At 42.0% G+C, this 14,526-nt stretch overlaps 1 protein-coding gene across 2 annotated transcripts; it reads left to right on the forward strand.

The window, feature by feature from the left end:
* The first annotated feature begins 347 nt into the window (after positions 1–347).
* golga5 (golgin A5) lies at positions 348–14,080 on the forward strand. Of its 2 annotated transcripts, none has more exons than XM_087780309.1 (13): positions 348–530; positions 996–1,634; positions 3,294–3,491; positions 3,552–3,771; positions 3,829–3,952; positions 5,003–5,206; positions 5,269–5,439; positions 5,529–5,657; positions 7,084–7,182; positions 7,242–7,455; positions 7,524–7,623; positions 13,653–13,716; positions 13,784–14,080. In XM_087780309.1, exons 2-13 carry the CDS (start codon positions 1,004–1,006, stop codon positions 13,862–13,864), a joined length of 2,235 nt encoding a protein of 744 aa, XP_087636435.1. In that variant the 5' UTR covers positions 348–530; positions 996–1,003; the 3' UTR covers positions 13,865–14,080. The 2 variants fall into 2 exon arrangements, with proteins under 2 accessions (XP_087636435.1, XP_087636436.1); XM_087780310.1 differs by having other exon boundaries at positions 7,527–7,623.
* Positions 14,081–14,526: the final 446 nt, after the last annotated feature.

Genomic DNA, 14,526 nt, shown 5'->3' on the forward strand with positions numbered 1-14,526 from the left:
ACTCTTATTATTCCTGCTATACATCTTATCCTGTTAAAGCATAGGTTTTTGCAACTAAAGAAATAGTTCTGTAAAGTTTAAACCAAAGAAACGCATTTCTTGTAATATTTTTCACAAGACTATGGAAATTACTTTTTTTTGACCTTAAAATGAAATAAAATCCTCGTTATTTTTATTTAATAATAAATGTAACGTTTAATTTGATCAGAAAATGCGTTAGTTTTAATAGTCTTTTTCTATTGTATTTAAATTGTTAAATATAAATAATTTACGCGCGTCTATATTTACCGTTCTATTATTTATATTTATTTTTATTCAGGCGTCGCCGCGGGCAGACTGTTGTTGGGTCCTGCACCAGGACACTCGCTTCCTGGTCCACGTATTGAGATTGAGAACTTTTAGCGTTTGTTTTATTTGACAGACAATGCACATGAATCTTTATATTAAGGGTTTATTATTTCTTTCGCCGTTAAACCGCGGATATTACTAGCATTGTCACGTTTTCTGTCATTCGTGCGTCACTGAAAACGGTGAGTGTGAATCTTTACCCTGAGCTAACAAGCTAACCTGTTAGCATCTTCTGTTATTCCATCTTTTAATTCCAGCTCCTGATATTTAAAGTTTAAAATCATGTGGAATCCACGTGTGGAAGAGGATAGAGTTATAAAATCAAGTCATAACGATTATATAATCTTTATTTACACAAGCAAGACATTTATCAATACATTTCCTCGGATAATTACGTCATCATTGTGCATCAATAACACATAATTAACTTGTCTGTTTATTACATACATTTTGGTTGTTTCCCTGAAAATTAAATGATTTTCGTACAAAAAATAGTTTGATTTTTGGTGTATAACTCCATCATAATCTGTTTCTTTGTTTTTGGAGATGAATATTCAGTTTTTAGTGTTTTCTTGGCTCATAAGGTGTAATCCAGCCCAACATTATTATCTAGATCCTCCTTTTAATCATTTGTTTTTTCCTGACAGTTTGAAAAATGTCCTGGTTTGCGGACATTGCCGGGAAGGCAGAAACCTTCCTCAACAAAATGGATCAAGGAGCAGCGACGGCTCTTCACAGTCAAGAGACCGGGTCGCCGTCGTCGTCGCGAACCTCGTTCTACGGAGAGGATTCGACCTCGGAGTACAAGAGTGAAAAGTACAACGACGGTACATCCTCGACTCATCATCCCCCTGAAGCCTCTCGCAACACATCCAGCTTCTTATCTGCAGCCGCCGGCAACGTCAGGAAGTCTTCGGCTGCTCTAATAACAGCCGGTGCGTCAGGGCTCCCCGCGGGTTCCTCAGCCAGTGCGCACAACACTAAACCTTCCACCGGCTTCGTGAGGCCCAAGAAGAGCGAGCAGGACGTGGACGACGACATGTTGTTCGACTTCTTGAACAGCTCCGAGCCGACGAGCACCAGGAGGGACTCCAGGCGAGACCTTCTGAAGGTGACGGCGCCGGCGGTGGAGTTCAAGAACCCGACGCCGCCTCCTTCCACCAACCCTTCCGCTCCATCCACGCCGCCCTCCACCCGCGGCGTTTCCAGAACCTCCAGCTACAGCTCGCTGTCGGCGCACAGCAGCAGAGAATCTGAGGAGAACTCGGCTAAAGACCAAATGAAAGGTATTGCATCACATAGAGGTGTGTATCGTCATGTGTTGATACGACACGTATCACGATACAGGGTCAGCGATAAAGTAATTGTTTTCCAACCAAAATATGTCCAAACATCAGCTTTAAAAGCTGCTGGACTCACTGTATCCTCTCGTCCTAAGTCGTCATTCTTCCTTTAGCTGTGGAGTACGTAATGACTGCTGCCATCTAGTGGCCGGAAGTTTAATTGCAACACAAAAATGAAATAACGCTGTGAATATTTTCATTTTAATCTTAAATAAAAAAGATATGATTATTTTATTTAACAAACACTATAAGCCATAAAAAGACTATGGAAACACATTAAGTATATTTTAATGCCCAAAAAAAGATATATATATATCTTTTATTGTGTATTCACACGTTCTCAAAATTTACACCACAAAAGAAATATGATAAAAAATAAATGTGAAAAAAGATTATACAGCACTGAGACAAATATATTGCGATACAGTCACTTTTTTCTCACTTTTTACCTCGATAGGAAGCCTCATTATTCACTTAATAAAATGACATAGACATAATAATAATGACAGGGATGTTGATTACTATCAGTTCGAAATCTTGCAATAAAATGCGTGAAATTTCTAAATCATGAGAAATGTGACGAGTCAGTCAAAAAACGAAAGCTGCCATTATTTGCACCAGTGTTTGCACACTCGTGATCAAAGTCTACACACTGTTGTGTAGTGTGTCGAGATTGAGTTTAACACAAAACGTGCACGTTTGTGCAGTATTTGGGGGAAGATATTGATTAGAAGATATTGACTAATTTGTGTAAACAGACAATGTATGTGACAACAAAATAATTAGAATAACACAGAATGTTTTAGGGGTCACACAGAACCCAGCAGCCTTTTAATTGGTGAATAGTTATTTAACCACAAAGTATTTTTCATAAACTGTGAGATCAAATTAACGTAATGTGCTTTTTTTAAACATCCTTTTTTTGGGGGGGGAAATGTTTATGAATATTTTATTGGCATATTTATTAGCACTGTAGTGATGCATTTATTATACTAGTAGTAATGCACTATATATACACGATATATTTGGATATAATTTACTATTTTAGGAGAAACTGAATTTTAGTAACATCTTTCACTCTTTTGAGTTGAACCAAAATATGTCCAAACATCAGCTTTAAAGGCTGCTGGAGTCCACTGTATCCTCTCGTCCTCAGTCATCGCTGCGATCTCGCAGTATTTCATTCGTCCTTCAGCTGCAGAGAACGTAATGACTGCTGCCATCTAGAGGCCGGAAGTTAAATTTAACTTTTAGAACTAAAAAAACACTGAATATTTTAATGTTTATTGTAAATAAAACAATCTATTTATTTTATTTTAAATAAACTTTACTGAATATAAATAAAACAAAACGGAGAAAAATAAAAAATGTGTTAAAATCCTACTTTCTTCTCAAAGCCCTAATAGTTTTTTCCTTTTTTATTGTTTTTTTTGTACTTGTTTTTCTGTCGTATTTTGGCTCTATCCCACCTTTTATCTTGACGGCCCCTCAGTCCCAGTTTATATTGTGGCCCCTGACTAGACTGATAACATGATGTTTGTCTTTCCTGCTCATTGACGTGAATGTTGTTTAGTCCACATCGTTTATAATGTGTTGTCGTAGCAACAACACCTGACGGTTCAGACCCGGACACGTACGTCCCCCCGGAGCCCCTCAAGCAGGACCTGGTCCCGGCAGAGGAGCCTCAGAGTCAGATCATCTCCAGCCTGAGACTGGAGAACCAGCTGCTGCGCAGTGAAGTGGCCTCGCTCAACCAGGAGATGGCGTCGGTCATCCAGCGGGCCAAAGACATCCAGGAAGGCGAGTGGAGCGTCCGGCGCGTCGACGTCTCCTCCACTAACGGACCTGATCCTGTCGTAGAACTGAACCACGCCCGGCTCCGCAGCGACAGATGGAACTCGGAGCAGTCCCAGAGCGACCGGGCCCTGAGGGAGCTGCGCTCGCAGGTGGACGACCTGACGGAGACGCTGTCGGCGAAGGACGGGCAGCTGGCCGTCCTGAAGATACGACTGGACGAGGCCGACCAGCTGCTGAGGTCGCGCAGTCTGGCGCTGGAGGAGGCGCAGAAGGAGCAGTCCAGGTGTGTTGGTGGCTTCAGGTGAGAGGGTTCTGGTTCTGAGGCGTGATGTTGTTCCAGGCTGGTGCTGGACCGAAGCGAGGGCAGCAGCGTTCACTCGCAGGCCCTGGAGACGCTGCAGGAGAGACTGCGTGAGGCTGAGCAGGCGGTTCGTCGAGGAGAAGATAGTTTTCGACAGATGCAGGTGACCTTGATGAAATGTTGAAACTATTGTGAATGTTTCTCGTCCTTGAAAACATTGAAGACATTTTATATCAGTTCTTAATAGTTGGTTTACTTTAGGTTTTTTAACATTTCGTTTTTTTACTTTTTGAGAAAAAACAAAACCATTTTTTAAATATAAACAAAGTGAATTTTTGCTTGTTTTTGTTTGTTTAAAAACTTTGTTTTTTTTTATTGAATAGTTTCTATATTAAAGCATTTAATTATTGTTCTCTAAAGTTGAACTTAATGTAATAATTAAATATGTTCAGAATGAATTATTGTTCTACAAATACCGTTTGATATTTAAATTCCAATAATTCAAAACTTTTCAAACACATTTTGTTAATTCACTATTATTTATATGATATTTTATAACATAACGTTAAATAATATTAAATAATATTTTCAATTCAATATTTTTCAATTCTTTGTCTTTGAAATTCAATACAAAAGTGTTGATATAATAGAATCACCAGACAGTACTAGTCGAGCCCCGAGCTGCTCGATCCAACTATCATCCAATCACACGAGCGCAAATAATCACGTGACATTTGATTTAAAAGGCTATGAACTGAAGAAATATTGAATTAAAAGTTATTGAAACTAGAAAATGTAATACTTCATGTGTAAAATAAGTCAATAAATGATTTAGATATTTTTCTCATTTATTCAGTCATTTTTTAAAGAACTTAAACCCTTTAATATAATTATTTTATTTAATTATTTAATACTTAAATAAAGCTTTTAAATTAGATACAAAATGTCACATGATTATCTGCGCTCACATGATTGGCTGATAGTTGGATCAAGCAACTAGTACTGTCTGGTGACTCTATAAAAAGTAATATAAAAAACATTGAAATATTTTAATATAAATCATATAAATTCCTAAAATAAATTCAACATTTCCATATAAAAAAAATTAATTATTATTATTATTATTAAATATTTGAAACTTAAACTTCTACCATTAACTCCTGATGTTACGTCGATGGAACCGAAGTGTTTAAAAAGTGACTGCTTCTCTCAGAGCGAGTTCTCGAGCCGCCTGTCGAGGCTGGAGGTCGAGCGTCAGACGCTGGCGGAGGACGTGACGGCGGCGGAGCGACGAGCCACAGACGAGAAGATGAGGTCCGAGGATCTGCAGCAGCAGCTGCGAGGAGCCAGAGCCGCGGCCGAGAGCCTCAAGCAGGAGCTGACGGACTACAAACACAAGGCTTCGCGGATCCTGCAGGTGAGGGTCGAAGGTCACGAGCGTGACCGGCGTCGAATCTCACGCCGTCTCCTCCCCGCCAGTCCAAAGAGAAGCTGATCAGCAGCCTGAAGGAAGGCTCCGGCCTGGACTCGCTGGACGGAGGCGCCGCCGCCGCCATGGAGATGGAGGAGCTGAGGCACGAGAAGGAGATGCAGAAGGAGGAGATCCAGAAGCTGCAGGGACACCTTCTCACGCTGCGCTCGGAGATCCAGGCGAGTCACGAGTCACCACGATGTCGTCGCGTCCGCGAGGATGAAGGAGGTCACTCAGGGGTCACTCGGGGGTCACGTTGTCTCCTCAGGACCTGGAGGCGCAGGCGCTGACGGAGGCGGAGTCGTGGCGCGAGCAGCAGCTGCACCTGCAGGAGCAGCAGAACCTACAGAGCCGAGCCAAGCAGGAGCTGGAGGCTGAGGTGGAGCGACACAAGCAGGTGTGTGGACGCCACACCTGGAGCTGTCAATCAAACCAGTGGAGTTGATTACAGACTTGCGATTAATCACGATTAATCGCAAATTAAAAATACAGGAATTTACTTCATAGCTTTTTTTGACTTCCTTGTAAGACATAACATTTATTATCTCAATTAGTACTTCAAGTACTCGAGTATAAACTAGAAAATGAATCTGGTTAATAGCAGACATGATTAATCGTAATTAATCACAATTGTAAAATACCATAATTGACTTCTTACCACTTATTTACTTCCTCACAGGTGAATAACAAGCTGGTTTATGGAGGTTATTATCTCAATCAGCAAGTAACTTAGTACACGAGTAATGTCAATCGATTTAAAAAGTTAACTAAAGTAACTCACAGACTTGTGATTAATCATGATTAACCACAAATTTAAAGTACAGGAATTTACTTCATAGCTTTTTTTTACTTCCTTTATCTCAACTAGTACCTCAAGTACTCGAGTATGAACTAGAAAATGAATCTGGTTAATTTCCGACATGATTAATCGTAATTAATCGCAATTGTAAAATACTGGAATTTAATTTTTAACCACTTATTTACTTCCTCACAGGTGAATAACAGGCTGGTTTATGGAGGTTATTATCTCAATCAGCAAGTATGAAGTTAATGCAAGTACTATCAATCGATTAAAAAAGTTAACTTAAGTAACTCACAGACTTAAATTTTTTAAAACTTACACATTTAAGATACAGGACTTTACTTCTTACTACTTGTTTACTTCCTCATAAGACGTAACAAGCTGGTTTAAGGATATTATTGGGTAAATTATTAAGTATGGACTTAATCACAATTAATCGCAAATAGAAAATACTATAAATTACCTTTCACCTTATTTAGATGGATGGATGAATAATAAATAAAATATTATTATGTCAAGTAGTAAGTATGGACTTAATGCAAAAGTATTATCCATTGATTAAAAAATTGATCAAGTTAATACAGACTTGGGATTAATTGCGATTAATTCTGAATTTGAAATACTCGAATTTACTTCATAGCACTTGTTTACTTCCTCATAAGAAGCTGGTTTAAGGAGATTATTATGTAAATTAGTAAATATTGACTTGTGATTAATCACAATTAATCGCAAATTTTAAATACTAGAATTGGATGGATGGATAATACATAAAATATTATTATTTCGAGTAGTAAGTATGGACTTAATGCATAAGTATCATCCATTGATTAAAAAATTGTATCGAGTTAATTGCAGACTTGTGATTAATCGCGATTTAATTGCAAATTTAAAATACTGGAAATTCCTTCACACTTACCTTCTTCCTCGTAACAATCTGCTTTAAGGAGATTAATTAACTCGACGACTAAGAATGAACTGTGAGAAAATGACTCGAATGCATCTGCATGTGTGTGATTGACAGGAAGTCCAGTTCGTGGAGGACGAGAACCGTCGAGCCACGACGACGCTGCAGAGCCGCCTCAGAGACCGAGAGGACGAGATCCAGAAGCTGAGGAACCAGGTGAGTCGGTCGTCAACATGGAGTCCCGGCAGCAGAACCTGATCCTGCTTCACCTCCAGCTCACCAACAAGACTCTGGGCAGCAGCAGCCAGACGGAGCTGGAGAACCGACTCCGGCAGCTGACGGAGACGCTGATCCAGAAGCAGACGGTGCTGGAGGCCATGGGCACCGAGAACAGCTCGCTGGTCTTCCAGCTGGAGCGTCTGGAGCAGCAGCTGAAGAGCAGCGTGCAGGCGGGTCAGAGTGCGCAGGTGGTCAACATGGAGGGAGCAGGTCAGGATTGATTTATTTTATCATCTTTGATTCCTCCGAGCGTTGACGGACGTTTGCTTCAAACACAGCAGCTCGACAGAGGAACACGCCCGTCCTCTTCAGCGACCACGAGAGTCCGGGCGTCTACGGGAAAGTACGCAAGGCTGCGAGCACCATCGACCGCTTCAGGTGAGTTAGAAGAACCAGAGAACGATATTATCATTTGTACGTCCATTATTAGTTATTCTTACAATGTTTGTTTTTTACTGTCAACATGTTTACCGTATTTTCCGCACTATAAGACGCACTTAAAAGCCTTTACATTTCTCAAAAAACGACAGTGCGCCTTATAATCCGGAGCGTCTTATATATGAACATTACCTGGTGTTTACAAACACTTCAATGACTCTGAGCCGACACGCCGTGGGCGGGATTATATCATTGCGTCATCACAGGGTGGGATTTACGACGCACATCACATCATGGTGGACGTCTATGGAGTGATATTACTGACACCGGTTTGAGCGAGCGTGTCTTGGTTGTTGTACACTCAAAAACACTCCGCTGCTCAACCAGTCATACACGTGTGTTCAACATGTCATACACGTGCGTTCAACATGTCATACACGTGCGCTCAACATGTCATACACGTGCACTCTAGCCGTCATACACGTGCGTTCAACATGTCATACACGTGCGTTCAACATGTCATACACGTGCGTTCAACATGTCATACACGTGCGTTCAACATGTCATACACGTGCGTTCAACATGTCATACACGTGTGTTCAACATGTCATACACGTGCGTTCAACATGTCATACACGTGTGTTCAACATGTCATACACGTGCGTTCAACATGTCATACAAGTGCGTTCAACATGTCATACACGTGCGTTCAACATGTCATACACGTGCGTTCAACATGTCAGACACGTGCGTTCAACATGTCATACACGTGCGTTCAACATGTCATACAAGTGCGTTCAACATGTCATACACGTGCGTTCAACATGTCATACACGTGCGTTCAACATGTCAGACACGTGCGTTCAACATGTCATACACGTGCGTTCAACATGTCATACAAGTGCGTTCAACATGTCAGACACGTGCGTTCAACATGTCATACACGTGCGTTCAACATGTCATACAAGTGCGTTCAACATGTCATACACGTGCGTTCAACATGTCATACACGTGCGTTCAACATGTCATACACGTGCGTTCAACATGTCATACACGTGCGTTCAACATGTCATACACGTGCTTTCAACATGTCATACACGTGCGTTCAACATGTCATACAAGTGCGTTCAACATGTCATACACGTGCGTTCAACATGTCATACACGTGCGTTCAACATGTCATACACGTGCGTTCAACATGTCATACACGTGCGTTCAACATGTCATACACGTGCGTTCAACATGTCATACACGTGCGTTCAACATGTCATACACGTGCGTTCAACATGTCATACACGTGCGTTCAACATGTCATACACGTGCGTTCAACATGTCATACACGTGCGTTCAACATGTCATACAAGTGCGTTCAACATGTCAGACACGTGCGTTCAACATGTCATACACGTGCGTTCAACATGTCATACACGTGCGTTCAACATGTCAGACACGTGCGTTCAACATGTCATACACGTGCGTTCAACATGTCATACACGTGCGTTCAACATGTCATACACGTGCGTTCAACATGTCATACAAGTGCGTTCAACATGTCAGACACGTGCGTTCAACATGTCATACACGTGCGTTCAACATGTCATACACGTGCGTTCAACATGTCATACACGTGCGTTCAACATGTCATACACGTCAGTTCAACATGTCATACACGTGCGTTCAACATGTCATACACGTGCGTTCAACATGTCATACACGTGCGTTCAACATGTCATACACGTGCGTTCAACATGTCATACACGTGCGTTCAACATGTCATACACGTGCTTTCAACATGTCATACACGTGCGTTCAACATGTCATACACGTGCGTTCAACATGTCATACACGTGCGTTCAACATGTCATACACGTGCGTTCAACATGTCATACACGTGCTTTCAACATGTCATACACGTGCGTTCAACATGTCATACACGTGCGTTCAACATGTCATACAAGTGCGTTCAACATGTCATACACGTGCGTTCAACATGTCATACACGTGCGTTCAACATGTCATACACGTGCGTTCAACATGTCATACACGTGCGTTCAACATGTCATACACGTGCTTTCAACATGTCATACACGTGCGTTCAACATGTCATACAAGTGCGTTCAACATGTCATACACGTGCGTTCAACATGTCATACACGTGCGTTCAACATGTCACACACGTGCGTTCAACATGTCATACACGTGCGTTCAACATGTCACACACGTGCGTTCAACATGTCATACACGTGCGTTCAACATGTCATACACGTGCGTTCAACATGTCATACAAGTGCGTTCAACATGTCAGACACGTGCGTTCAACATGTCATACACGTGCGTTCAACATGTCATACACGTGCGTTCAACATGTCATACAAGTGCGTTCAACATGTCATACACGTGCGTTCAACATGTCATACACGTGCTTTCAACATGTCATACACGTGCGTTCAACATGTCATACAAGTGCGTTCAACATGTCAGACACGTGCGTTCAACATGTCATACACGTGCGTTCAACATGTCATACACGTGCGTTCAACATGTCATACACGTGCGTTCAACATGTCATACACGTGCGTTCAACATGTCATACACGTGCGTTCAACATGTCATACACGTGCGTTCAACATGTCATACACGTGCGTTCAACATGTCAGACACGTGCGTTCAACATGTCATACACGTGCGTTCAACATGTCATACACGTGCGTTCAACATGTCATACAAGTGCGTTCAACATGTCATACACGTGCGTTCAACATGTCATACACGTGCTTTCAACATGTCATACACGTGCGTTCAACATGTCATACACGTGCTTTCAACATGTCATACACGTGCGTTCAACATGTCATACACGTGCGTTCAACATGTCATACAAGTGCGTTCAACATGTCATACACGTGCGTTCAACATGTCACACACGTGCGTTCAACATGTCATACACGTGCGTTCAACATGTCACACACGTGCGTTCAACATGTCATACACGTGCGTTCAACATGTCATACACGTGCGTTCAACATGTCATACACGTGCTTTCAACATGTCATACACGTGCGTTCAACATGTCATACACGTGCGCTCTAGCCGTCATACATGTGTGTTGAACATGTCATACAAGTGCGTTCAACATGTCATACACGTGCGTTCAACATGTCATACACGTGCGCTCTAGCCGTCATACATGTGTGTTGAACATGTCATACAAGTGCGTTCAACATGTCATACACGTGCGTTCAACATGTCATACACGTGCGTTCAACATGTCATACACGTGCGTTCAACATGTCATACACGTGCGTTCAACATGTCATACACGTGCGTTCAACATGTCACACACGTGCGTTCAACATGTCATACACGTGCGTTCAACATGTCATACACGTGCGTTCAACATGTCAGACACGTGCGTTCAACATGTCATACACGTGCGTTCAACATGTCATACACGTGCGTTCAACATGTCATACAAGTGCGTTCAACATGTCATACACGTGCGTTCAACATGTCATACACGTGCTTTCAACATGTCATACACGTGCGTTCAACATGTCATACACGTGCTTTCAACATGTCATACACGTGCGTTCAACATGTCATACACGTGCGTTCAACATGTCATACAAGTGCGTTCAACATGTCATACACGTGCGTTCAACATGTCACACACGTGCGTTCAACATGTCATACACGTGCGTTCAACATGTCACACACGTGCGTTCAACATGTCATACACGTGCGTTCAACATGTCATACACGTGCGTTCAACATGTCATACACGTGCGTTCAACATGTCATACACGTGCTTTCAACATGTCATACACGTGCGTTCAACATGTCATACACGTGCGCTCTAGCCGTCATACATGTGTGTTGAACATGTCATACAAGTGCGTTCAACATGTCATACACGTGCGTTCAACATGTCATACACGTGCGCTCTAGCCGTCATACATGTGTGTTGAACATGTCATACAAGTGCGTTCAACATGTCATACACGTGCGTTCAACATGTCATACACGTGCGTTCAACATGTCATACACGTGCGTTCAACATGTCATACACGTGCGTTCAACATGTCATACACGTGCGTTCAACATGTCATACACGTGCTTTCAACATGTCATACACGTGCTTTCAACATGTCATACACGTGCGTTCAACATGTCATACACGTGCGTTCAACATGTCATACACGTGCGTTCAACATGTCATACACGTGCTTTCAAGATGTCATACACGTGCGTTCAACATGTCATACACGTGCGTTCAACATGTCATACACGTGCTTTCAACATGTCATACACGTGCTTTCAACATGTCATACACGTGCGTTCAACATGTCATACACGTGCGCTCTAGCCGTCATACACGTGCTTTCAACATGTCATACACGTGCGTTCAACATGTCATACACGTGTGTTGAACATGTCATACAAGTGCGTTCAACATGTCATACACGTGCGTTCAACATGTCATACACGTGCTTTCAAGATGTCATACACGTGCGTTCAACATGTCATACACGTGCGCTCTAGCCGTCATACACGTGTGTTGAACATGTCATACACGTGCGCTCTAGCCGTCATACACGTGTGTTGAACATGTCATACAAGTGCGTTCAACATGTCATACACGTGCGTTCAACATGTCATACACGTGCGCTCTAGCCGTCATACACGTGTGTTGAACATGTCATACAAGTGCGTTCAACATGTCACACACGTGCGTTCAACATGTCATACACGTGCGTTCAACATGTCATACACGTGCGCTCTAGCCGTCATACACGTGTGTTGAACATGTCATACAAGTGCGTTCAACATGTCATACACGTGCGCTCTAGCCGTCATACACGTGTGTTGAACATGTCAAAGAAGTGCGTTCAACATGTCACACACGTGCGTTCAACATGTCATACACGTGCGTTCAACATGTCATACACGTGCGCTCTAGCCGTCATACACGTGTGTTGAACATGTCATACAAGTGCGTTCAACATGTCATACACGTGCGCTCTAGCCGTCATACATGTGTGTTGAACATGTCATACACGTGTGTTGAACATGTCATACAAGTGCGTTCAACATGTCATACACGTGCGCTCTAGCCGTCATACATGTGTGTTGAACATGTCATACACGTGTGTTGAACATGTCATACAAGTGCGTTCAACATGTCATACACTAGCGCTCTAGCCGTCATACACGTGTGTTGAACATGTCATACAAGTGCGTTCAACATGTCATACAAGTGCGTTCAACATGTCATACACGTGCGCTCTAGCCGTCATACATGTGTGTTAAACATGTCATACACGTGTGTTGAACATGTCATACAAGTGCGTTCAACATGTCATACACGTGCGCTCTAGCCGTCATACATGTGTGTTGAACATGTCATACACGTGTGTTGAACATGTCATACAAGTGCGTTCAACATGTCATACACGTGCGCTCTAGCCGTCATACATGTGTGTTGAACATGTCATACACGTGTGTTGAACATGTCATACAAGTGCGTTCAACATGTCATACACGTGCGCTCTAGCCGTCATACACGTGTGTTGAACATGTCATACAAGTGCGTTCAACATGTCATACAAGTGCGTTCAACATGTCATACACGTGCGCTCTAGCCGTCATACATGTGTGTTGAACATGTCATACACGTGTGTTGAACATGTCATACAAGTGCGTTCAACATGTCATACACGTGCGCTCTAGCCGTCATACACGCGCTCAACTTCACTGCTGCTCAACATTTGTCTGCTCGCTTAATAAAGTTTGACTTTATTCGACTGTTTTGTTGACGTTCCCTTTAGCACAGCTTTATCTAGTGGATGCAAAACAAAACCCCAGTCAAATGTTTGACTGTATCTTTTATTCTATGTTCCTTATAATCTGGTGCAAACTATTTATGAAAACACTTCTAAAATATTCCATTCATTGAAGGTGCGCCGATACTCCCTGAACAATCGTAGCTTGAGTGTCGGTTCACGCTAACGCTTGTTTCTTCTCGTCAGCATCAGACTCGGGATCTTCTTGAGACGTTACCCGATCGCCAGAGTGTTTGTCATCGTGTACGTCGTGAGTATCGAAGTTTCCCAAAGTCCACGTGTACACGACCGACTCACGTGTCCACCTGTGATCTCAGGCTCTGCTGCACCTGTGGGTCATGATCGTCCTGCTGACCTACACCCCCGAGACTCACCACGGTCACCCCAGCGGCAGATGATGGGTCTCCAACCAGCTGGTTCTGCACGAGGATGAGAAACTGATCGGGTTTTTTTTTGCACACGAGCTCCATCGGTTCTGAGTGACGAGCTGTCGCTGACGTGTTTTTACCCACACTTGGTATTTATTGAAGGTAGAATGTTGGTGTCGGAGGGAAGTCAGACGAGAGCTTGTATTTAACACTGTAAAGACGTCTTTTATTAAATGATATATGGAATGAAGTGTCTGCGTTATTTTTAGACTATTTAACCATAAAGAGCTGCTGTCAATCAACATCTATCTGAAGAAAATGGTAAGAAAATAAAGACATTTTTTAAGTTAAGTTACATTTTTAATTGTTTTGTTTCATTAAAAACATCACAACCAGATGTTTTATGATGTCATACATCATCTTTATTATATGAACTAATACAATTTAGGTTGTATTTAATTATTTAATTAATATTTATGCTGTTTATTGTCATTTAATCCACTAGAAATGAAGCTGAATTATTTAACTAAGACCCGGAGCAGTTTTGTGTGTTTTGTCACAATTGTATTTAATTCACGTGACAAACACACAAAGGTAGGTTGAAAAATCATGAATAAATAATAAGACATTATTATCAGTATTTATAGACAAACAATGCAAATTTTTGGTTTAAAAAAAATAGTTCGAGGTAC

This window comes from Callionymus lyra, chromosome 18 (genome assembly GCF_982586985.1).
Source record: "Callionymus lyra chromosome 18, fCalLyr1.hap1.1, whole genome shotgun sequence".
In the NCBI taxonomy this organism is placed as follows: Eukaryota; Metazoa; Chordata; class Actinopteri; order Syngnathiformes; family Callionymidae; genus Callionymus; species Callionymus lyra.